The sequence below is a fragment of the Prunus mume genome, linkage group LG4 (assembly GCF_029339155.1).
Source record: "Prunus mume cultivar Tortuosa linkage group LG4, ASM2933915v1, whole genome shotgun sequence".
Classification (NCBI taxonomy): Eukaryota; Viridiplantae; Streptophyta; class Magnoliopsida; order Rosales; family Rosaceae; genus Prunus; species Prunus mume.
In genome coordinates, this window is record NC_142701.1 from 14311432 (window position 1) to 14334392 (window position 22961).

Sequence of the window (22961 nt, forward strand, 5' to 3'; positions counted from 1 at the left end):
AGGGATGCATTAATAATAACATTATCTTGTTTGCCTTCATTATGATTGGCAGCTAACAGAATAAAGGATGTTATGACCTTAAGATGCTCAGGTGTTTAGATATGGTTGCCTGGCTGTTGATAATGCTCTCATGTTCTCCATATCTATGGTGCAGGCATAGCTTTAGGTATTACAGGACTTGTGGCTAAACCAGCTGCTAGTATTCTTGAAGTTACTGGAAAAACTGCACAGAGTATCAGAAACCGGAGTAGGTTCTATCAAATGGGACAACAGCGCTTTAGGGTCCGTCTTCCAAGGCCTCTAAGCAGGGAACTTGCTTTAAGACCTTACACTTGGGAAGAAGCTGTTGGAGCATCAGCACTTGTAGAGGCGGATGATAGTTTTAGGCTCAAGGATGAGATTTTGGTCATGTGCAAGGAACTAAGACAAGCTGGTAAATTTGTCATCATTACACACAGGCTTGTATTAATTGTAAGCTGCTCAAGTCTGGTGGACTTAGGTAAGCCTGAATTTCGAGGTGTTCCTGCTGACCTGGAGTGGGTAATTGAATCGGAAATTCGTTTGGAGAGTGTCATACATGCTGACTGTGATCAAGGAGTAGTACATATAGTTGGAAGCAGTTCAAATATTCCTTTGCGGCAAAACCAGCAAGCTAAAAGAAGCAGTGGAACAGGAGCAGTGCGTTGGAACAATCCTACTGTTCCTCTCATTCAGACAAACTTGGAATTGGCGCACCAAGAAGATGCAGAAAACTTGTTACAGATTTTGTTGTCTACAATTGAATTGGGAAAGGAGCAAGGGTGGGGTTGTAGGTATCTTCTGCATCGAAGTAACATCAAATAGGTCAGGGGCGGAGCATAATTGTACACTTGTTTGAAGGATTGAATTTTGCACAATGCTAGCAGGCCAGAGGACTTGTTACAGATCTTGTGATGTTTTACAATGGAGTAATGTCAACTAGTTCTAAAGTCGAGCTTCTTTATCACAGTTTGAAGAACTGAATTTTGTAGGAAGTGTGGTGAAGGGAGTGAGAAATGAGTCACTTGTATGATTTTTTTTAATTTTATTAACTCCCCCGATAGGAAAGCAGCATTAAGAATGCCAGCCAGAGACCTTTCCCCTTGTTATGTCTTACACAATGTAGACTTGGAATTTCGGGTGTTCGATATGTAATTTCTACAGAAGCCAAAATTTTGTACAGTAGAAAGATATAGGTTAGTTTTTCATTTCCTAATTTGAGGAAGTGTTTTGCATATATTTACTTGTAAATTTGTGGTTACTCAAACATTTAATGTATAAAATGTTAGAAGTTAAAATCAAATGAATTCGAAAAATAGTTATTTTTTTTATCACCTCTTCAGGTGGTGTGTCTAATTTGTGTTGCTTGGGACTCTTGATTTTCTCCTTTGTTCTACTTATATTGTAGTTTTTGACTGGAAAATTAGGAGCAGAGGTAAGGAAAGAGAGTGGGGTAGAACTTACGTAAAACAGGTGTACGTATACCCCCCAGGTGAATGTGCCCGGTCGGGAGTACGGTAGGAAACGCCTTTGATCATGAGCATTTTTATTGGAACTTTTTAAATTTTTAAAAATCGAAGTGATTCCTTGAAGAACACTTAAAAGTAGTGGGTTATGAGTAGCAACTAAAAAAATTCGACTTTTTTTTTCTCTGTCAAAAACTGGCACAAGTGTTTATGCTATTCTAAGCTCGCATCTCCAACCGATGTATTAAAAGTGCCACATAGACATTTAACGGTTAGAAATAATATATTACATCAATCCAACTGATGTGTCAAAGCTGATGTGGAATGAAGGCTGGAGGTTGAGATGTTATTTTTGACATCCCAAAAGCAAGATGTCAAATGAATATTTTATTATTTTTAAAAGATAGTTGGTTGTTACTTTCATTTTTTTTTCCTTCTTTATCTTAAATGATTTGATTGTTACAATAATTATTTATTTGACATATCGGGTGGAGTGTAAAATTGTGTAAATATCAAATTGCCACATCAGCCATCAAATTTAAATTTGATGTTCGGTATTTGACATCTCTTTTTTTTTTTTTTGGTGTATTTGACATCTCCTTTGGGGTAAATAAGTAATTGAAAAAAGAGGCGCCATAATCTCTTCTCATGTGGAGTGTAAAGCAGGGTTATGAAATTGATAAAGAGGCGCCATAATCTCTTCTCGTTCTCTTTTAAAATTTACAAATTATTAATAAATAAAAAATTTGAAACGAAAAATATTGGGATAAGGGGTAAATAAGTAATTTCATTAAAGCTTATAGATCTGCCAGCTGTGTTGGGCCGAAGTTTCAAAGAGTTTTAATTCAAAAGTGGGCCAATAATTTTCCAAAAGATTTTGAATCCAATCCAATCCAATCCAATCCGGTCTCTGCAGAACTGCTTCGTCTCCAACGCCAGAAACACGAAAACCCTTATTGGCCTCTCTCTGTCTCTGGCTCTGTTTCTCGGAGAAGAAACATTTAGGGCTTGATTGATCCGAGTTCTTGATTCCTGAACATCCAAAACCGTACCCTAATTCCCAATTCAATACGCTGTCCAATTATCACAAGCACTTCTGTAGCAAACCCTAATTGAGCCCTAAGAACCCCAACAGGCTGGTTTATTAGTCTCGTGTGGAAAACAGAAGGGATTTAAGAGATATGAGCAGAAGTCGAAATGAGTAGGCTTTCATTCAGACCTCGCCCTCTTGATATTCACAAGAAGCTCCCCATTGTCAAGTCTGTTAAGGACTTCGAAGACGATGACACCCCAACTTCTACTCGCAATTCTCAGCTTCTGCGTCTCGCCGCCGATGCCGCCATTGAAACTGAGGTGCCCCAAACTCCCACCATCAAGAAACTCGCTCCTGAAATACCAACTCCTCAGTTTGTTATTGTTGACACTTATGAGCGCGACTATTCTCGCACTTTTGCCCAACCCAATTCCTACCTTCGCGCAAGAGGAGGTTTTTCTAACTTCAAACTCATTGCTTACCTCCATTTCTTCTTCATATTCTGTTGCTGACACCTTGTTTCCATCATTTGCAGCTCGGGCCGAGCTCGGAGAGTTTGTGGAGTATGACCTAGACAATGAGGATGAGGACTGGCTCTACGAGTTCAACAAAGAAAAGAATATTCTTGCTCCTGACAAGTAATCATTTTACCCATTGTTTTTAGCAAGCAATTAAGGACAGTAGAACTAGCCCCTTTAAGTCCTTCATTCTAATTCATTTGATGCATTTAGGCTGTAAGTTGATAAACCCAATCTCAAAAAATTGATGTTGTGGAATATTCTGACGACCAACCATTAAAGCTTGAATTTGCCGCATACCCCCTTCCAAAAGAAACTGTCTTATGTTTTTAATCTATTTTCTCCAACTTCTGTTGATGGTAAGCTGATCATCCAGGTGTGTGCTTATACATGCAGGCTTGAGAGTATTATTTTTAAGCTGGAGGTTTTGGATCATAAGGCGCGAGAAAGAGCAGGAGTTATAACTCCTACACTTGCTTCACCAATCCCTGTACTTCTACAACATGATGTTGCTAGTGAGGTGATGTGCGTTTTTTTTGCTTTTTCCAGATGAACTGACCAGTGCCAATGCTAGTTGTTAATAGTTCTTTTTTGCATTCATTAGCTGTATCGCAATGGTTGTGCCTTTCATTTATTTGTGTCAATTTGGTTCTTCTTAGGTCTTACTATATGAGACTGAGGTACATAATTTCATGTTCCTAAACAGAAAAGGTTGCTATTCTCTCTGTTTATGAATATCCTAAAAGATAATTTCTGGTCATCTTTTATTGAAGATAGAAGTTATATTTCTCTGTTCATAAGAGATCTATTATGTTTGCATTTTGATGCTTATTTTTCTAGTTTTTGGTCTTGTTGAATCCTTTTATGAAGTTACTAATTTGAATTTTTTTTTTCTCTTTGGATGTAGGCTCTCCAACCTCAGTCCCTCAGATATGCTGTTATCCAATCTATATATAATTATTGGAAAGAGAAGGTGTGTAATATACACAAGCTTGAGAGTTTTAGAACCTAATTTAATTACTCAATTTCTGGCAGCTAGACTACCCTGATTTGCATGATACTCAGTTGAGTTTCAGGCTAATTTTTTTCTTTAAAAATATTTTTTCATGAATATGTACTCTTTTCCCCCATTTTTGGCAGCGTGAACGATGGCAGAAGCCTATTTTGCGGCGTTTGCAGGTTAGTTTAATTACTTGATTATGTGCTTATATTGTCACTGCCTATATGTGCTTGCAGATCATTTTATTCTTCATCATGATTTCTTGGTTCTCATCTACATTTTTTGTACAGCCTCCTCCACCAGTTAATGACACCAACCCATACAATGTCTTTAGGCCAAGGGAGAAAACCCACAGACTGCACACAAGAAGGGTAGGTGACAAACGTGTTTGTGTTTTCCTTTTTCCTTGGGTGAAGCTTTTAGTTAATGGTTTTCTATAAACATATTTGCAAATTTGTTGTTATTGCTTGTCTTGCTTTTAGATGCAAAGAAGGGAAAACAATGTGCAGTCATTTGAAAAGCTTCGTCAGGTTTGTATTGCTTTCAAATTTTCTTTTTCTAGAAATGTTTTTATTTCACAATTTTATATTTGACCATCATAATCACAAGCTTTTCTTTTGGAATTGACTATTCTCAGGTCAGACGCAACCTGGACCAAGCCAAGACCATACTGGAGGCTTTAATCAAGGTGCTTCAATTGAAGTGTTTATAGTTCCCTTGGGTGGCATTATATTCATCTGGGGATGAAATTCTCCTCAATGCTACTGATTGCTTATGTACAAATGTATGCAGAGAGAAGAGAAAAAGAGGGAAGTCATGGAGATTGAAGTTAGTCTTCAAATAATCCAAATGAAGTACAAGGTATGCTTGGGGTATATTATTCTCTTTGGTTGCTTTAACTACAACAATGCTGCGGTAGCTTTCTCTTTAAGATTGACCTTGACAAACCCATTGTACCATTTGATTTTCATCTAAATCTACTTCCTGCATGAACTATTTCACAAGGTTGTATGAACAAGTTTGTTTTATTTATTATAAATGAATTAGATAAAACTGGCAGCTCAATTGTAAGTTTCTCTATTTTCTTCGTTGTCCTTTTACCTCTCCTATTTCAGGGAGGTTGCTACCAGCGTTTGGTATTGTGGTATGTAGCATAGAGATTGTTATTCCTATTTGGAGCACCCTATGCCGCTGTGAAAGAAAAGTAAAAAGAAATTGTGAAGGAAAAGTAACAAATTAATTTCTTTTTACCACTAAATATGATATGCCTTCCATGAGGCATGTAATGCTGTCCACAGTATCATCTGTGTATGAAGGACTCTAAGTTAAAATCACATGATTAGTACTTGTGTAAACTTTTTCATATACATATTTATCATGAAGTTGATATTGGAAAGGTAATTTTCAGGACAGTTGTAGGTAAATTTTCTGGGCCATGTAATACATAATGGTTTAAGATCTGTTGCTGATTCATGTATGACCTTTTTGGTTCCTTTGAGTTTCAGCATGAAACTGAGCTCCTGGAAGATAGCTTGGCCCTTCCTGGATTTCCACCTGTATCGTGCAAATTTGGTTCAAGTGAGGATGAATTTGTTGATTCAGATGATGTTGCAAACAGTCGGCCCCGCATGAGACCTTCTGCAATACAGAATCCGCCTTTAACTGACTCCAATATGGTTATGGTTCCTACAGGAACCATGAAGCAAGAGTTTAGGCGGCGGCATGCGCCACAAGGGTGGCTTCATAAAATGGTACTTCAATTGTCTTCTTGTGAATTGGACTACCTATCCGGCTTTACCATTTTCCCCCTTCCTTTCTTATTTCTTCTGTCTACTAGGGAGATATCTCCATAAGTGATTTCTGAAGTTTGTCGCTGTCATGAATTCAATATCTAGTAAGCTACCATGTTAAATGTTAGGGAGTTCTAGCAAAATTAATTTAGAATGTAGGATCCCCTTTGTTTTTTTTTTTTTGTTGTTAGTATATATGAGTGAATCTGAACTGTTGGATGGGATTTATGCAGGATCCCCTTGAACCAGTTTTGTTATTTACAAGACCTCTAGTTCCAGAGAAGTTGGCAGCTGCAGGCATTGTTCCACCATCAGATTCTTCAACGCAAAATGGAGTACCAACCCCACCTTATAAATTTCGAGGAAGAATTGGCAGAGGAGGCCGATTGGTATTTGATAGATGGAACCCCTTAATGCATACTCCAATCGACTGTGGGAATTCTTTTTATATACCACCTAAACCTCGACCTACAACATACAATTGATTTTCTTGCCTCTCGTGTTTCGTCTTCCAGTCGTGGCAGACAACTCACTGGAAAGAGGTGCAATTAACTATTTGGAAGACATTGAGGAGGGTTCCTGGGGAAACTGTGGTTGTGTTAACCTTCTCTTACGCCAGGATATGGGTATCCGTGGAAGCCTGCCATTCTTGTAATTTTGACTAGAGATCAAGGGTACTTATGGAAGGGAAGGAGGGTTGATGTATTGTATTTTCCGTCTGTTAATGCTTGTTAAAATTGTATTCATCTGCCCTGCTCTTCCCCATGTACAAAGCAACTCTAAAATTCTTGAGAGGCAGATCCAATGTCTCCTTTCCCTTTACCAATCTTCTTCGGCAACAGAGTGATGAATGTTTGGCAAAACACCGCCATTAGCAAGAGTCCCCAAAAGCATGGGAACATAGCTACAAAAACAGTCAATAATCAGTTCAAGTCCTACTAACAGGGATTGTGTGGGAACAAATTGGAAAAGCCAAGACAAGGCTGGGTGGGTGAAGGCAAGCAAATGTGAAAGCAATGAACTTTAAATTTACATCAAGCATGCATTTGCAAACACCCATTGTCAAATTTATGTCGTTCTGCGAATTTAGAGTAATGTGAAAGCAAAATCCCAAAGGTCAATGATTCTGATAAAGATCAATGCAATCTGTCTGCAATCGCCTTTAAGCTACAGTTAAACATTACGTAACTCATCACTCAGCACAGGATAACACCAGGAACAAATTTTCACACATAAGAAGTGAAAACCAAGCTGGCACACCATTGTTAGCATGAACTGATACTCTCTGAGCTACTTTACAACCTTGATGGCCAAAACGACGCTCATCGCGCCTCCCCCGAATCTGGGCTCGCTGAACCACTGGATACATTTCTACAGAGTCGAAGAAATTGATGCCGGCCTGGAAAGCTTGGTCGAGGCCGGAAACGTGTTTTGCTTGCCGAAAGTCATCGTCCCTGCGAAGAACGAATTTATATTTGAGGATTAGAGGGAGAGGCACCGCTATTGCTTCGCCTGAATGGATTTTCTGGGATCAACAATAAAATCATATCAAAGCCACCAATTTCGTTAATTAATCTCATAAAATACTTCCCTCCTTCCTAGGAACTCCTACATCCCTGTCGATGACAATGTGGCATGTATGCAGTTTGTCTTTTTGTGTTTTTGATGAATTATTTTTTCACATGTGTTAAACCGTAATTTGTAGAAATGAGGCAAGCAGTATTCTTAAATCTCCAAATTCATGGATGAGAATCAAACTGATATGGTATTTGACATTTTATGTGGACTTAACAATTTTACAAATGTCAAATTGCTACGTAAGCTGTCATATTCAAATCAAACATTTTGTATTTAACAAAAAAAAACCTAGCCTATAAGAGATAAAGAAAACGAGAGGGAAAACTTCCCATCGAATCTTCAGTGTTCTTCCATTTTTGGTGGACTTATGTCGATGTACTCTTTTTTTGGCAGATCTAGATCTTGCGAGGTTACTCTTTGAGGTGTTGCGGCTTAATCATGGTAAATCCACTATTCATTGATGTTTTGAGGCCCTGGAGTAACTAGGTGGTGCTCTTTATGTCATGCCCCGATGGACGATTAGCGGCGATCTGTTTTCCTTTTGCCGATATTGTTTTAGTTTTTTTATTTTGATTTAGTTTGTTTAATAAAGTCTAGAAACTCTGAGTTTTCTGTCTTTTTTTCTCTCATGATTCCACTTAGTAGAGTTTGTTGGGTGTTTTTAGTCTCTTTAAGAGAGTCATGTCGATTAGTGGCAAGTACTTTGAAGTCATTAGACTAGATTAGAGGAAATTATGACGGTTTTAGAAAAATTATGGTCGAGTGTGATTTTCTCCAAATCCTTTCAGCTTTTCTGCTGGGTCATGTCACTGGGGAAGTTTTACCCATGGTTGCCATATTGTAATTGGGATGGCTCCCTTTAGAGTCTGTATCCTTTGTACTCTTTATTCTTATTTATCTAATAAAATTCTATGACATTTTTATCACAAAAAAAAAAAAAAATTGTATTTAACATATCTCTTGAAGATGTAAGAAGCATAATTCAATCAAATAGTTTATTACAAATGATAAAATAATCCAAAGTTGCATTTATTGCTAGATTCTCAGAGTTCCGACTAAAATTAAATTAAAAGATATTTTATGATTGACAATCTGTGACGAAAAATTGTTTTGTCAGCTTTTATTTCATTTACAAGAATGAGGAGTGCAAGAGTTACCTAAGGTGTATCATCATCACCATTCTCAATACTTGACATGTATCTATTAGTATAACCATAGTTAATTATTTGCTTTGTATTTGTGAAATTATGGTTATAACTATGAATATGTGTCAAGCATTAAGAATGATGATAATGATACACCTTGTGTTAATATAATGAGCAAAATATGCCCGTGGATAAATATAGATCGTTGAAAGCATACAAACATTTTACAAGTTAGCTTGTTAAAGATTTCATGTATATAACAAGACAAATAATATGTAGTTTGTTTTTTTTCTTTTACACAAAATAGAAGAAATGTGAGAATAAAAATATTGCTAAGAGTGAGTGGTATACTACTTCCTATTTACCACTAGAGTTCTAACAATTCCGATTTGTCTTAAAGTGTTTTGGTCTTAAATAGTAACAATTTATTAGTAAACTGATGTATTTATATGGAGGAAGCCTTTTTTTATATGTACAATGGTTTTAAATATATTAGGGGTATTCTAGGGATATTTAAGTGTGGGCAGAGAGGATCATTATTTCTTAAATTTGGTTGTTGAGTGATAATATAAGGTGGATGGGTAAATATGACATGTGGGTAGAATCAACATTCTATTTTTGTCACACCATACACATATATGATTATATACTTTCCTTTTCCAGAAACAAGTGGCAGATAGGGGAGTTGAACACAAAAACCTGAGTGACATAATAAAAGGCGACATAATTAAACCAAGCAAAGAACCCTAGCCGCGTATGAGGAGGATACCTCCTCCATTTTCTTATCACTTTTCTCCTCAAAATTTTTTTTCCTGTTGAGTTGGTTTCTTGTAGTGATTTTCCTTGAGCCATGCTCAAATTTGAGTACTTCATAACCATTTTAATGCTCTTTCTTATATCCATTCATTCTCTCAAAATGCCCCCACTAAGATTTCTCATTTGATCTAAATCTAGTGTTACCACGTTTTTAGAAGATTTTACTGCTATCTACTCGAGTGTTTTGGCCATCTTCGTCTGATAAAGATCTTTATTCGATGTTATGCGAAGTTGGATTATTGGAAACCTTATTTTCCGCAACCCATGTTCCACGTTGATTTCTTGGTTAGATGCGGTGAGTTTAATGTTAACATTACTTCACGTGGTGCAATTAGTTCTCATGATTTAGTAATTAGTATTATAAGTTGTTTTAGGATTTTAGTTGTTTTGGATTGTGCGGGCGTTGCTTGAGATAAAGCTTAATTTCGCAGATAGTGGATATTTTTAGTTGCATGTGTGGATTTTGTTGTATTGTTCACAATTTTGATTTTTGATTATTAAAAAAAAAACACATGACCTCGTATACATAGATAAATACTATTAGCTACTTGAATTACAAACCACTAGTTTATAGTTTTCTCGTAGAGAAAAAAACCCCAAACCCCTATGAAAAATTTGGAGATGGAGCATAAAAAAGAAAAAGAAAGGATAATATATCATTTGTGAAAATCTAGATAAAATCAGGGGTATTTCTGTAAATTTGCGTGCTTGGTTTAATGGTGTGGAGTGTGGACTTGGAAACTCCCATCTTCTCTCTCTTTATCTTTATCTATCTGCGGTCTCTTGTCGTCCCTGTTTGTGTCATTAATTTATTTTCGCCTTCAATTATTTTTGGCTGCTTACTTCTCACTGCCTGTAGTAAATAAAATAACCAAAAAAAAAAAAAAAAAAAAAACCATTTCGCAATTAAACTCATAAACAAATAAATAAAAATAAAAAATCAAATTTCAATTATAATTTGGCAGCAAATTAATCCCAAATTGAGCAATTGAGATTTGAGCCCCAAAACCCAAGCCCGAAAAAATTCGACTTCTCTCGCGGACCCCCGTCTTCATCTTCTTCCTCTTTCTTCGTCTTCGATTTCGACCCTTTTTTGTGCTTCGTGTCAATTCGCACGTGTGTAGATAAATTTGGGGACGGTGAGAACCGGCCTTCTCCCTCTTCGTCGTTCTCTCTCTACTACTCGCAATCGCCGATCGTCGTCGTCGCTTTCTCGCATACTGGTTGTGCTTTTTCAAAGCCCTCTAGCAATTCGGAGCTCCGATCGCTGCTGCTCTTCGTTGTACCTTCAGGTGGGTTGCTTTCATTTTCGGATTCGATTCGATTCGATTTAGTATCTTAGGGTTACTTACTGGATTGGGATTGTTGTGAAATTAGAAATTCAGCTTGTTTTATTTATTATTGAATTACTTAATTACCCCTTACGACTGCATAGGTTTTGGTTACGATCTTCTTAGCCCCAAATTTTCCCCTTTGTTGATTGACCCCAATTTTCCCCTTTGCTGGTTGCTTGTTTTATCCATTTCTCACAAGCTCAATATTTCACTGCTAATCATATCCCATTGTAAATATGCAAAATTTGCAATGTTTACGTGAAAATGGCATTTGATTCTGCTTAGTTCAATATCAATATCAATTTCGAAGCTGTTGTTATTGGTATAATTTTGCTTCACATTTTTCATGTATTGTTTTCCATTGTATTCGCACCTGCCCAATTCTACATTTTTACTTGGCTTTCTGCTACTAATTATCTTGCAATTTTGAATGGTTGTTTATTATTATTATTATTATTATTTTTTTAAGAGAAAATGGTTGTTGATTGATACAACAATTTTCTCATCATGTCGTGATAATTCAGTTTTTTCTTCCCAAGTACTAGTTTTATTTGTTTGTGCTATTTCTCCTACTAAATGAGACTCGTGATTTATGTTCTTTAGTTGACTGAATATATATGATTCCTTTGTTTCGTCACTGTATGTACAGTGTGGAGGGAGTTTATCATGGCTAAAGCATGAGTAGGCAGTGCAGTTCAAAAGTTTTAGTTTTTAAGTTATGCGTTACTTGGTAGTTAGAGTCAGCGTGGTGAAGGATAAAGGAGATGAATGTGCAGACACACATGTCAGGACAGATATCTGGGCAGGTGCCCAATCAGGCAGGCACTCAGATGCCTGTGCTGCCCCAACATAATGGAAATTCCCTTCCTCCCCAAATGCAAAACTTAAGTGGGCCTGCTCGTGCTATGTCTAACATGGATCCTGAGATTCTCACATTACGTTCAATTATGCAAGAAAAGATGTAAGATGCATTTCCTTTGGTGTTATATCCTTATTTATAAGGATATTGAATTGCTTGTTATCATGTTGACTTCTTTATTCTTTGCTCATTTTCTTTGAAGTGTGCTATTCCTTATTAATTGTCACTCTGCAAAGTTAGTAATATTTACTTTAGTTTGGAATTAAATATCATCTTTCCCCAGACCTTAGAAAATTTACATCAGTTCTGAGAATCTTTGAGTTGATATTTGCAACTTAAATTAAAAATGAAATATACTTGACCATCTACGTATATTATTTCTTCTCCCTACACTACATTACTCATATTTTGTTCTTTCATGTGGATTGCCTTCTAACCATTCACACTATATTGCAAATATGACAAGTCCTTCCATTGTGGATTTTGTTGTTTATTTCCTCTTTTGGGTAGGAAACTACAACTATATTAAAGAAAGAAGAATTTACAAAAACGAGATTTGGTCCATCAGGAACACAACGGCGGAATCCGAATAACATTTTATTTTATTTTTAATTTTATTTTTATCTTTATGATAAGAAACACAAACTTTATTACTCAAATGGAGATGTACAAGTAAAATGGACGAGAAGTTTGTTAGCTTTAGGATATATTAAAAACAAAACACAAACTACATTGAAGTCAATACACCAAGAAACAAAAGTTAATGTTCAAGTCAATACTCCCATCCATCCTGAAATCAAGATGGATTACACTAAAAAGAAAACGGATGCATTATCTTGTTTGTACGGGATTCCTAAAGCAACAGGTAAACTTCCCACATATAACATTTGTTGTTAATTTCTTTGAAAGCTATACAGCATAATACAAGCTTATTTCATTTGAGTATAAACTACATAACTATATGGACATTGTGTTATTAGTGTGTTCAAAGATATTTTTGATATATGATTATTCTTGTTTGATTCATTTCTTTTAAAATAGTAGCTGATGTGCCTTTATCTTGAATATCAGATGCATTATCTGGTACATATGCTTTCAGATCCTTGGGGAAATATTAAGAAATGCTTGATTTTTTTTTGGATGAATAACATACGATTTATTCATTTGAAAAGAATAAATACAAAGTGGACAAGATATCCACATGCTAAAGACTAAAAAAATACAAACTATCAAAGTGTCCATATAATCTTAACCAATATGATCGACCGAATAATTCAAGAAACAGTTAATGCACATATAACAAAGGCTAAACTGTTTTTTCTGTCACATGGAAACCTTTGTAAGCCGTCTATGGGGAGTGAATTTTGCATATCCTGATTGTTCTTGCATTTTGAAGTGGATTGTCATTTCACGTCTATGTAGTATGCTTTATGTGAAACAAGATTTGGGTCCTGCAAACCACAGATGAATTCTATGAGTGCAACACAATATCTAGTATTTGAAGCTTGTTCTCTCTCTCTCTCTCTCTCTCTTCTTTCATATTTATGAAAATATTCTTGATCTCTTAACAATGAGTATTACATTTTTGTTTCTGTTGCTTCAGATCCAATAATGCATGATTAATCAGTTCTTTTATTTATTTGAAAGGGAAAACAAATTTTGGAGTTTTCTTTTGCTGTTTGTTTTTTAGTTGTCTCATAATTGTACTTTTGTTGATTCAAATGCAGTATTCTGCGTTTTATGTTTGAGCATTGTTTACCTGAGTACTGATGTTACCATCTTGCTTTTCAGATGTCAAATTATACAGCAGCGGCAACATCCCCAGCCAATGAGTGACACAAAGTTTAGGGAGATTGTTAAAAAATTGGATGAGGGTTTGTTGCGAAATGCTCAATCAAAGGTTTCTCATTTTCTTTTCTATCTGTTCTTCTATTCACGTCTCTTTTAGCCTATTTATGCAGATGGTGTTTCTCTCTTTTACCAGTCTTATTGCAAAAGGTTCTTACCTGGTATTATTCTTATTTTATCTGAAATAATTATCATTTTAGTAACCTATGGCTGTGTTGTTTGCAAATACTATTTTAGGATGACTATATGAACATGGACACATTGGAGAGTCGTTTGCACAATTTGATTAAGCGACCCCAAAACCAGAGCCAACAGTATCAACAGCTTGTTAATTCTTCCTCTCCTATTGGTACAATGATACCGACCCCTGGTATGTCACACAATGGGAACTCAAATATGATGGTTACTTCTTCTGTGGATGCTTCTATGAACACTACAAGAGGAAGTACTAGCATTGCACCTACTACAGTCAACACAGGGAATCTGTTGCCTGCTGGCCCCTTACATGGCAGTTCATTCAATAGATCTGACGGTAAATTGTATTTTTTCATCATTTCTCTAAATTGTTTAATCTGCTTCTCCAAACAACTGTTACAAAATCTGCTTTTGTAGGTTCTATGTCTAATGGATATCAGCAATCTCCTGCCAGTTTCTCCATTGGTACTGGAGGAAACATGTCATCAATGGGTGTGCAAAGAATTACTAGCCAAATGATTCCTACTCCTGGGTTTAATAGCAGTAGTAATCAGTCTTACATGAATTTGGAATCTTCTAATAACGGGGGTGGGTTCTCTACTGTTGATTCTTCAATGGTAACACAGCCACAACAGCAAAAGCAGCATATTGGTGGTCAAAATAGCCGTATACTTCATAATGTTGGCAGCCAAATGGGCAGTGGAATAAGGTCTGGCATGCAGCAGAAACCTTATGGGTTGCCAAATGGGGCTCTAAATGGTGGGTTGGGATTGATTGGGAACAATTTACCACTGGTTAATGAATCTGGCACTTCTGAGGGCTATATGACATCAACACCTTATGCTAACTCTTCCAAACCATCACAACAACACTTTGATCAACATCAGCGGCCTATAATGCAAGGTATGCTTTCTCTCCCCCTGTCCCTTTTTGTGTGTGCATCACATTCATATATGTATATCATAAATGTCCGGTTTATCTATAAAACTGCAGGTTATTCTGTGCTCCTTTGAGCAGTTTATCATAACAGTAATAATTGTTTTACCAGGTGATAGCTATGGAATGAGTAATGCTGATTCATTTGGGCCTGGAAACTACTATGGTGCTGCAACGCCTGTTGGGTCAATGTTAAATGCTCAGAATTTGAATTCAGTCAACTCAACACCTATATCCAAGACCAACTCTCCCCTTATAAGTAATCAGTCGAATATGCACGGTGCACAACAAAGTGTACATGTGAAGCCTCAACAACTTGATCAATTAGAAAAGATAAATTTCCAAACTCCTCTATCTTCAAGAGAGAATATCCTCCATTCTCATCAACAGCAACAATTTCAACATCAACCTAATCAGTTTCAACAGCAGCAGCAATTAGTTCAGCAGCAACGTCAACAGAAGCAGCAGAATCCGCAGCCCCAGCAGATGTTAAACAATGATGCTTTTGGTCAGTCTCAAATGACATCTGACCTCAGCAGTGCAAAGCGTGATATGGACCACCATAATGAAGCTATGCACCAACAATCTACAGAACCGTTTCGATTATCGGAGATGCATAACCAATTCCATCAGCACTCTGTTGAAGATCGTTTGAGGAATGCTCAGCATATCCCATCCGGTCAACATGATATCTCCTCTTCATTGTCTCAAACTTCTCAGCAAATGCAACAAATATTGCAGCCTCATCAATTGGTTGCAGAGTCTCAAAATGATTTCAGATCTCTCTCTGTTGGAGCTCAATCAGAACCAGTACTGCAAGGTCAATGGCATCCTCAATCGCAAGATGGGAGTCACAGACAGGCCAACGTGTCCCATGAGCAGCATGTCCATGAAGATTTCCGTCAGAGGATATCTGGGCAAGATGAAGCTCAGTGTAATAATTCATCTTCAGAAGGACCTAATGTTGTTCAAAATATGGGGTCTAGAAGCATATCTCGTCCCCCCAATTCATCAAGTGCTGCTTCTAGATCTGGTTATGTCAATCGAGATAAATGGTTTCGAAATCAACAGAGATGGCTTCTGTTAATGCTGCATGCTCGTTGTTGTACAGCCCCTGAAGGGAAATGTCGAGAAGCTCATTGTGTAATTGTTCAAAAATTGGTGCAGCACATGAAGTCCTGCGAATCTTCTGAATGCACATATAGTCGTTGTCGTATTTCGAAGTTATTGGTTCTACATAGCCAGACTTGCAAAAGCAAAAAAGCTTGCCCTGTTTGTGGCCCTGTGTTGAATTATCTGAATAAGGAAAAGAACCGTCGAGTTTCTGATTCCGGTTTGCAGAACTCAATAAATGGATCCGGTAAAGTCTATGATAGTGGGGACACTTCTGCTAGATTGGTTTTGAAGACGGCTCCGGTTGTTGAAACTTCTGAGGATCGGCAACCTTCTATGAAACGCATGAAAATAGAGCAGTCCTCTCAATCTGTTGTTCCTGATAGTGTTAGTGTTAGTTCTGCAGTAAAAGTTTCTGCCATTAGCGAACCCCATGTATCTGAGGATATACAGATTCAGGATTACCAACATAGTGAGATTTCTATGCCAGTTAAGTCTGAGTTTGCAGAAGTGAAAATGGAAATTCCTGTAAGTTCTGGGCAAGGGAGTCTTGATGAGATGAAGGATAGCGTTGATGATAACTGCAATTCAAGGCATGATGGTGAACCTGTTTCATATAATGAGCCTGATGGTTTAGCGAGACAAGAAAACATCAAACTTGAGAAAGAAACTGATCCAGCTAAACAAGAAAATGCTGCCCAGCCTGTGGAAAATGCAGCTGCAACCAAGTCTGGGAAGCCTAAAATAAAGGGGGTGTCAATGACTGAACTTTTCACTCCGGAGCAAGTAAGGGCGCACATTACAGGTCTCAGGCAGTGGGTTGGCCAGGTTAGTTAACGGATGCTCACTCCTTCCTACCTTACCCCCTCTCTTCTATTATGCTCCGTTTGGATGGAGGTATTTGAAAGAAAAGGATTTAGATTTGACAACAAAGCTAAATTTGCTAAAGAAAACTAGAAAACATTAGATTGTATGAATTTGAAATGACTAGATGTAGTACATTTAGAATGGATTTGAAATGACTACATGCAAGGAGTCATTTGAAATCCATTTGTTTTCCTTCTTATTCAAAATCTTGGCATGCATAGATTGTAGTAGTCTAAACAAACAATTTAACCTTATAATATCATCTAAATCCCTAGGATTTGAAATCACTTTATCCAAATGGACCCTTAGTTTCTCTTTTGTAGATAAATCAATACATGTAAGTTTATGATGCAATTCAAACATGTTAGGACGTGTTTAGTTTGGTGGAGAATAATTATCGTGTTTGATTTATAGAAAGAAAAAAGTCCTGTATAGAAGAGCCTGCAGGGGTTGTACCGGATTCTCTGTATATTGTAGTACTCACTTTGTCTTTCTGTCCTTCAACTTTGGCAAGTTTTCATATGCAAGATTTCTATGTAGTTCTTATTTTTGTCAAAGATTATCCCTGTTCTTTCCACGATGGCCTTCCTGTCTCTCTTCAAATAGTTATATGTTTAGGGAATCTTCTCATTGCATGGTCTGTTTCTCAGCTCTTTTGGTGTGGCATTAGCATCATGGTTTTCACTTTTATTTTTGTAACCATGATGCTACAAAGAGTTTTGATTACTTGCTGATAAGTCATAATATATACTTCTAACAGTTGTCTTTTTGTTGGCCTTTACCATTTTTTGCATGTACACTTCTTTAGGAAAACTGCTATTCTTTGTTTTGGATACTCCATCTGATGTTGATTTTAGAATATAATTAATTTCTTTTCTACTCACAGAGCAAAGCGAAGGCAGAAAAAAATCAAGCAATGGAGCATTCAATGAGTGAGAACTCCTGTCAGTTGTGTGCAGTTGAGAAGCTTACCTTTGAGCCACCACCAATATATTGCACACCTTGCGGTGCTCGTATCAAGCGCAACGCGATGTATTATACTATGGGGGCTGGTGACACACGACATTATTTCTGTATTCCATGCTATAACGAGGCTCGTGGAGACACTATAGTCGTTGATGGGACTGCGATTCCAAAGGCAAGGCTGGAGAAGAAGAGAAATGACGAGGAGACTGAAGAATGGGTATGTCTATTGCTGGAATAATTTTTTTTTTTTTTGGGTTCTGTAGTTAAAATGTTCTAGACAGTCAAATCTTATGATTTTCACCTCCAATGCTTATATGCAGTGGGTCCAATGTGACAAATGTGAAGCTTGGCAACACCAGATTTGTGCTTTGTTTAATGGCCGAAGAAATGATGGTGGGCAAGCTGAATACACTTGCCCGAATTGCTATATACAAGAGGTTGAGAGGGGAGAGCGTAAGCCTTTACCACAGAGTGCTGTTCTGGGGGCCAAAGATTTACCGAGGACAATATTGAGTGACCATATAGAGCAACGGTTATTTAAGAAACTGAAGGTGGAAAGACAAGAGAGGGCGAGGCAGCAAGGAAAAAGTTATGATGAGGTGATCTATGTAGTGTTATGCTACATGAACTGTTATGAGGGATCACACAACACACAATGCTTTCTTTATTATTAATTTTTTTTTTCTCCTTTGCTAATGATATTCTGATGCAGGGCAGGAACAAAGGAATTATACATAGAAATTAAGTGTTCATTGAACTTGAGTCTCTTGATCGCTGTAACTTGTTGGTAGATAAGATTAAGGGAAATTCTAGGAAAAGCATAGAAACTACTAGCATAACGCTGGTAGGATTCTAGGAATCACTCTTTGAGGCCTTTCTATCACACATTGGGTTAGGCTGCATCAGACATCCTATCAAGAAACACATGCTTGCTGGAGAAACCAGTTACATGAACCAACATTAATTTTACTATAAGGACCATGCACTTACTATCCCCAACAGGTTACTTTGGACAGACATTCTTTATTATAGGACTATGAATTTATCGAGCACATGAACCCCAGACATTAAAATGTCTTGGTTGCTGCTGTAGACTGCCACCCAACATTATCCATATGCCAATTAGTACTTTGGTTTTTGAGCCCTCCAGGCCTTTGGCGAACTTTTGTAGGAAACCGCCACTTACCCCGCATCATTTTTGCTGAAGTAGGTATACATTATTTATAGTGTCAGAGTCAGCTAGACTGTTCCCCCTTAAGACTTGGAGGCTGGATCAGTTAAGATGGCTTATAGAAGCATAAATTCGAAAGAAATACTTTTAGGATAAATTACCGTAGAATTGAAAAAAATTTGATCCATGAATTAATCAATTTTTTGATATTGGCTAATTTTATCTTTTACTGTTGCTACTAGGTTCCTGGGGCAGAATCACTTGTAATTAGAGTTGTTTCATCAGTTGACAAAAAATTGGAAGTGAAGCAGCGGTTTCTTGAAATTTTTCAAGAAGAAAATTATCCAACGGAGTTCCCATATAAATCTAAGGTTGGGAAGTTATTCAAGGCTTATCTGATAATAGAATGGGTTACAGGGAATGGTTTCAATATGCTAATTACATAATTTTTTGTCTAGGTTGTATTATTGTTTCAGAAAATTGAAGGTGTAGAAGTATGCCTATTCGGCATGTATGTTCAAGAATTTGGAGCTGAATGTCAATTTCCAAATCAGCGCCGTGTATATCTATCGTATTTGGATTCTGTTAAGTATTTCAGGCCCGAAGTTAAAGCGGTGACGGGAGAGGCTCTCCGCACATATGTTTACCATGAAATTCTTGTGAGTCCTAGGCTCTCACTAGTGTTGTTATTCACATTATCTGTGTTTTCTTTAGTTTGATATGTTATCTTCAAGCTTTGGCCTTGGTTTATGATTCCCTTTCCAGATTGGATACCTTGAATATTGCAAGAAACGAGGGTTTACAAGCTGCTACATATGGGCTTGTCCTCCTTTGAAGGGTGAAGATTATATTTTATATTGTCATCCGGAAATTCAGAAAACACCAAAATCAGATAAGCTTCGTGAATGGTGAGCTTTTAAAACTTTGTGAATTGGCTTGCAGTTATTACTAGCATCAAGTATTCTGTTTCATACATTTCGTTTTCTATCTCCCTGTTTCTTTCAGGTATTTGGCAATGCTCAGGAAAGCTGCCAAGGAAAGCATTGTTGTTGAACTCACTAATCTATATGATCATTTCTTTGTTACTACTGCTGAATGCAAGGCTAAAGTCACTGCAGCTAGGCTGCCTTATTTTGATGGTGACTACTGGCCTGGTGCAGCTGAGGATCTGATTTATCAGATGCGTCAAGAAGAGGATGGGAGAAAACAGAATAAGAAAGGAACAACCAAAAAGACTATGACAAAAAGGGCTTTAAAAGCATCTGGTCAGACTGATCTTTCTGGTAACGCGTCAAAGGATCTGCTACTAATGCACAAAGTAATTTTATTGTCTTGGTCATTCAACTGAGTTTTTATCTTCAGTCTTTATAGCTTTCGCTGTTAGATATTCAGAGTTCTAGCATCTAATAAGCCCAGGTTTTTAATTGATTCTAGTAGCACGTTCACATAGATGTGTGAAATCTTATTATAAAAGAATCAGTCTATGTAATCATCTTTAAAAAATTTAATATATGAAAGCTGTTCAGTGTTATTAGATTTAATTGCACTTGGTGCTGACTTTTGTATTTATGTTTACCCAGCTTGGTGAAACCATTTGCCCAATGAAGGAAGATTTCATCATGGTTCATTTGCAGTATGCGTGCTCTCACTGTTGTATACTAATGGTATCAGGAAACCGTTGGTCCTGCACCCAGTGCAAAAATTTTCAGCTTTGTGATAAGTAAGATTCAATCTTGCATTTTTCTGTTACCTCCTTCCCCTGTATAGCTTCCTAATACTATATTAAATTTTGTTTGTATTACCCCTTCTACCATATTATACGTGCAATGCTTTCTTGCTTATTCATATGCAACTGCAATGTGTTTATAGTTTGTTTATAGAAGAATGGGTGAAGGTCCCTTGTATAGTTGCTAATTGAGTTCAGGGTTTTGTTAGAATTCAGACAGTTTGAGCAGTACTCTCCTCGATTATGAAAAGTTCACTTTTTCCGTGCTGCTTCTATTCTTGAAGTTCCTCACTTAATATTTCATAATCCAATTTTTATCTTTCTTTTCTGGAATTGCTGCTGGACTAACATTTACTAATTTCATTTATTCTGTTTACTTTACATGGGACCACAGGTGTTATGAAGCAGAGCAAAAGCGGGAAGAAAGAGACAGGCACCCTTCCAATCAGAGGGAAAAACATGAATTGCGTCCTGTATGTGAATTGTCCTTCCCTTCAGTTATCATGGCTCTGCGAGTTTCTTATTCTCTCTTGTAAACTTATTTTTTACTCAATGCTGACATCATCATGTATTGCAGTTTGACATTACTGATGTACCTGCTGACACAAAGGACAAAGACGAGATTCTTGAGAGTGAATTCTTTGACACCAGACAGGCATTTCTCAGTCTTTGTCAAGGGAATCATTATCAGTATGATACTCTACGGCGGGCTAAACATTCCTCTATGATGGTCCTTTACCATCTTCATAACCCAACTGCTCCTGCATTTGTGACAACATGCAATATATGTCATCTCGACATTGAAACAGGTCAAGGTTGGCGTTGTGAAGTTTGTCCTGAATACGATGTATGCAACAATTGTTATCAGAAGGAAGGAGGTGTAGATCATCATCATAAATTGACAAATCATCCATCCATCGCTGATCGTGATGCACAGAACAAAGAAGCTAGGCAAATGCGAGTTTTACAGGTGCTTTATATAAGTTTTTTTCCTTATTGAAGACGTTTTTTCTAATCAAGTTTTTTCCTCATTAAAAATGGTCACAGATTTCAGTTACAACTCAACCTAGTAAAAATTTCCCATTTATGTAACCAAGATGATGTGATTCCCTTCTTGAACATCTTTCTACGTTTCTTTTCACTTCATTTTATGACTTAAAATCTTTCCAAAATGTAAATGTATTTATAAGTTTTGTGTTCCAGAGGTTTCCTGCAACTTTCTCAGCCTTCATTCACATCTTTCAGAGTATTATTTATTTCTAGCTTCTCTAGAATGTTATTACAAAATGACCTAAGATGATCTTGGTGTTGCTTTGTTTTAATAATAATTTTGCTGTTGTGTTTTCTTAATCATGCCGAATATGGGATTTAGTAGTGGAGGAAAGGGTTGGATGCCAATGTACCCTGACGAGTTCGAATTCTTATAATTAGCACTTTTTTTATTTTGCAGCTTAGGAAAATGCTTGATCTTCTGGTGCACGCATCACAATGTCGTTCAGCACAATGTCAGTACCCCAATTGTCGTAAGGTGAAGGGGCTTTTCCGCCATGGAATTCAATGCAAAGTCCGGGCATCTGGAGGATGTGTTCTCTGTAAGAAAATGTGGTATCTCCTTCAACTTCATGCTCGAGCTTGCAAAGAATCTGAGTGCCATGTGCCACGCTGCAGGTTTGTGGATTAGTTTTTTTGTATTAAGAGCTGTCAATTTAAATCTCCCGTAGTTCTCTCACCTGATTCCCTTTTTTTAAGAATTAGATTTAATACATGTGCATGCTTTCAGAGATTTAAAGGAACATTTGAGGAGGCTGCAGCAGCAGTCTGACTCACGAAGAAGAGCTGCTGTTATGGAGATGATGAGACAGAGAGCTGCCGAGCTACACAACAATACTGGGTGACCAAATTGTAAATATAGAAATGGATGTTTTGGAGAAAGAGAACCTTCGGACAGGGCAATGGTTTTCTTGTGCTCCGCAAACACACTACCGGGAACCAGGCGGTGGCAGAAAAAGTGGGGTGCTTATATGGTTAGAAGGGGATAAGCATTACAGTACGGTATATTTGTTTACATTCACTTTTTAGGGAACAATTTTTTTGTTTCTTATCTCCATGACTGAACTCTCCCTAAGAGGAAGACAGGTGAAGTTCATCAACCAGAGCTTGCCCTCTTCAACAGCTGCTAACCATGCCTCCAGTGTGAGCGTGCAGATGTGTGGCCCGATTGGTGATTCTTTGATTTTATCCTCTTGTAATCTGTCAAATGCCATTTGTTAAGTGGCAAATGTACTATAATTGTTCTAATCTATCTTAAATGGTTTCTTACAAAGAAATGCGGGAGGGAAGTTGGTTTCAGATCCTTGTTTTTGTCCCTTCTCTCCCTTTTAGTATATTATTGACCCTTTTTGTAGATTGTGTTCTTGTTAATGGAAGGAATAAGTAGCTTCTTCAATACTGTTTCAGTTCATTCTCACCGACATTGGATTTCATGTTCATATTTTGTTCCCAAAATTATTAAAATTGATTGTTAATTGTTGGCTCTCTCTCTCTCTCTCTCTCTCTCTCTCTCTCTGTGATAGTGTTTAAAT

General features: G+C 37.1%; 3 protein-coding genes across 5 annotated transcripts in view; all 3 read left to right on the forward strand.

Annotated features, from left to right (window-relative positions):
- Positions 1-1347, forward strand: part of LOC103343171 (vacuolar protein sorting-associated protein, putative (DUF1162)) — a 29442-nt gene extending 28095 nt beyond the window's left edge. For all 3 annotated transcript variants that reach the window (XM_089049781.1, XM_089049782.1, XM_089049783.1), the window contains one exon: positions 155-1347. In XM_089049781.1, coding sequence (XP_088905907.1) covers positions 155-843 — 689 coding nt within the window. In that variant the 3' untranslated portion in view covers positions 844-1347. The remainder of the gene's footprint in view (positions 1-154) is intronic.
- A 1051-nt stretch (positions 1348-2398) lies between these two features.
- LOC103343165 (uncharacterized) lies at positions 2399-6647 on the forward strand. The gene is made up of 11 exons (XM_008246838.2): positions 2399-2970; positions 3053-3155; positions 3432-3555; positions 3943-4008; positions 4176-4214; positions 4326-4406; positions 4518-4565; positions 4673-4723; positions 4828-4896; positions 5541-5786; positions 6059-6647. Exons 1-11 carry the CDS (start codon positions 2682-2684, stop codon positions 6308-6310), a joined length of 1368 nt encoding a protein of 455 aa, XP_008245060.2. The 5' UTR covers positions 2399-2681; the 3' UTR covers positions 6311-6647.
- Positions 6648-10346: 3699 nt separating this feature from the next.
- Positions 10347-22825, forward strand: HAC1 (histone acetyltransferase of the CBP family 1). The gene is made up of 17 exons (XM_008246839.3): positions 10347-10656; positions 11348-11659; positions 13349-13457; positions 13643-13937; positions 14018-14503; positions 14649-16477; positions 17403-17699; positions 17803-18081; positions 18896-19024; positions 19112-19312; positions 19419-19561; positions 19659-19971; positions 20234-20373; positions 20774-20852; positions 20957-21349; positions 21830-22047; positions 22160-22825. The coding sequence occupies exons 2-17, from the start codon at positions 11463-11465 to the stop codon at positions 22272-22274; spliced, it is 5223 nt and encodes a 1740-aa protein (XP_008245061.2). The 5' UTR covers positions 10347-10656; positions 11348-11462; the 3' UTR covers positions 22275-22825.
- Positions 22826-22961: the final 136 nt, after the last annotated feature.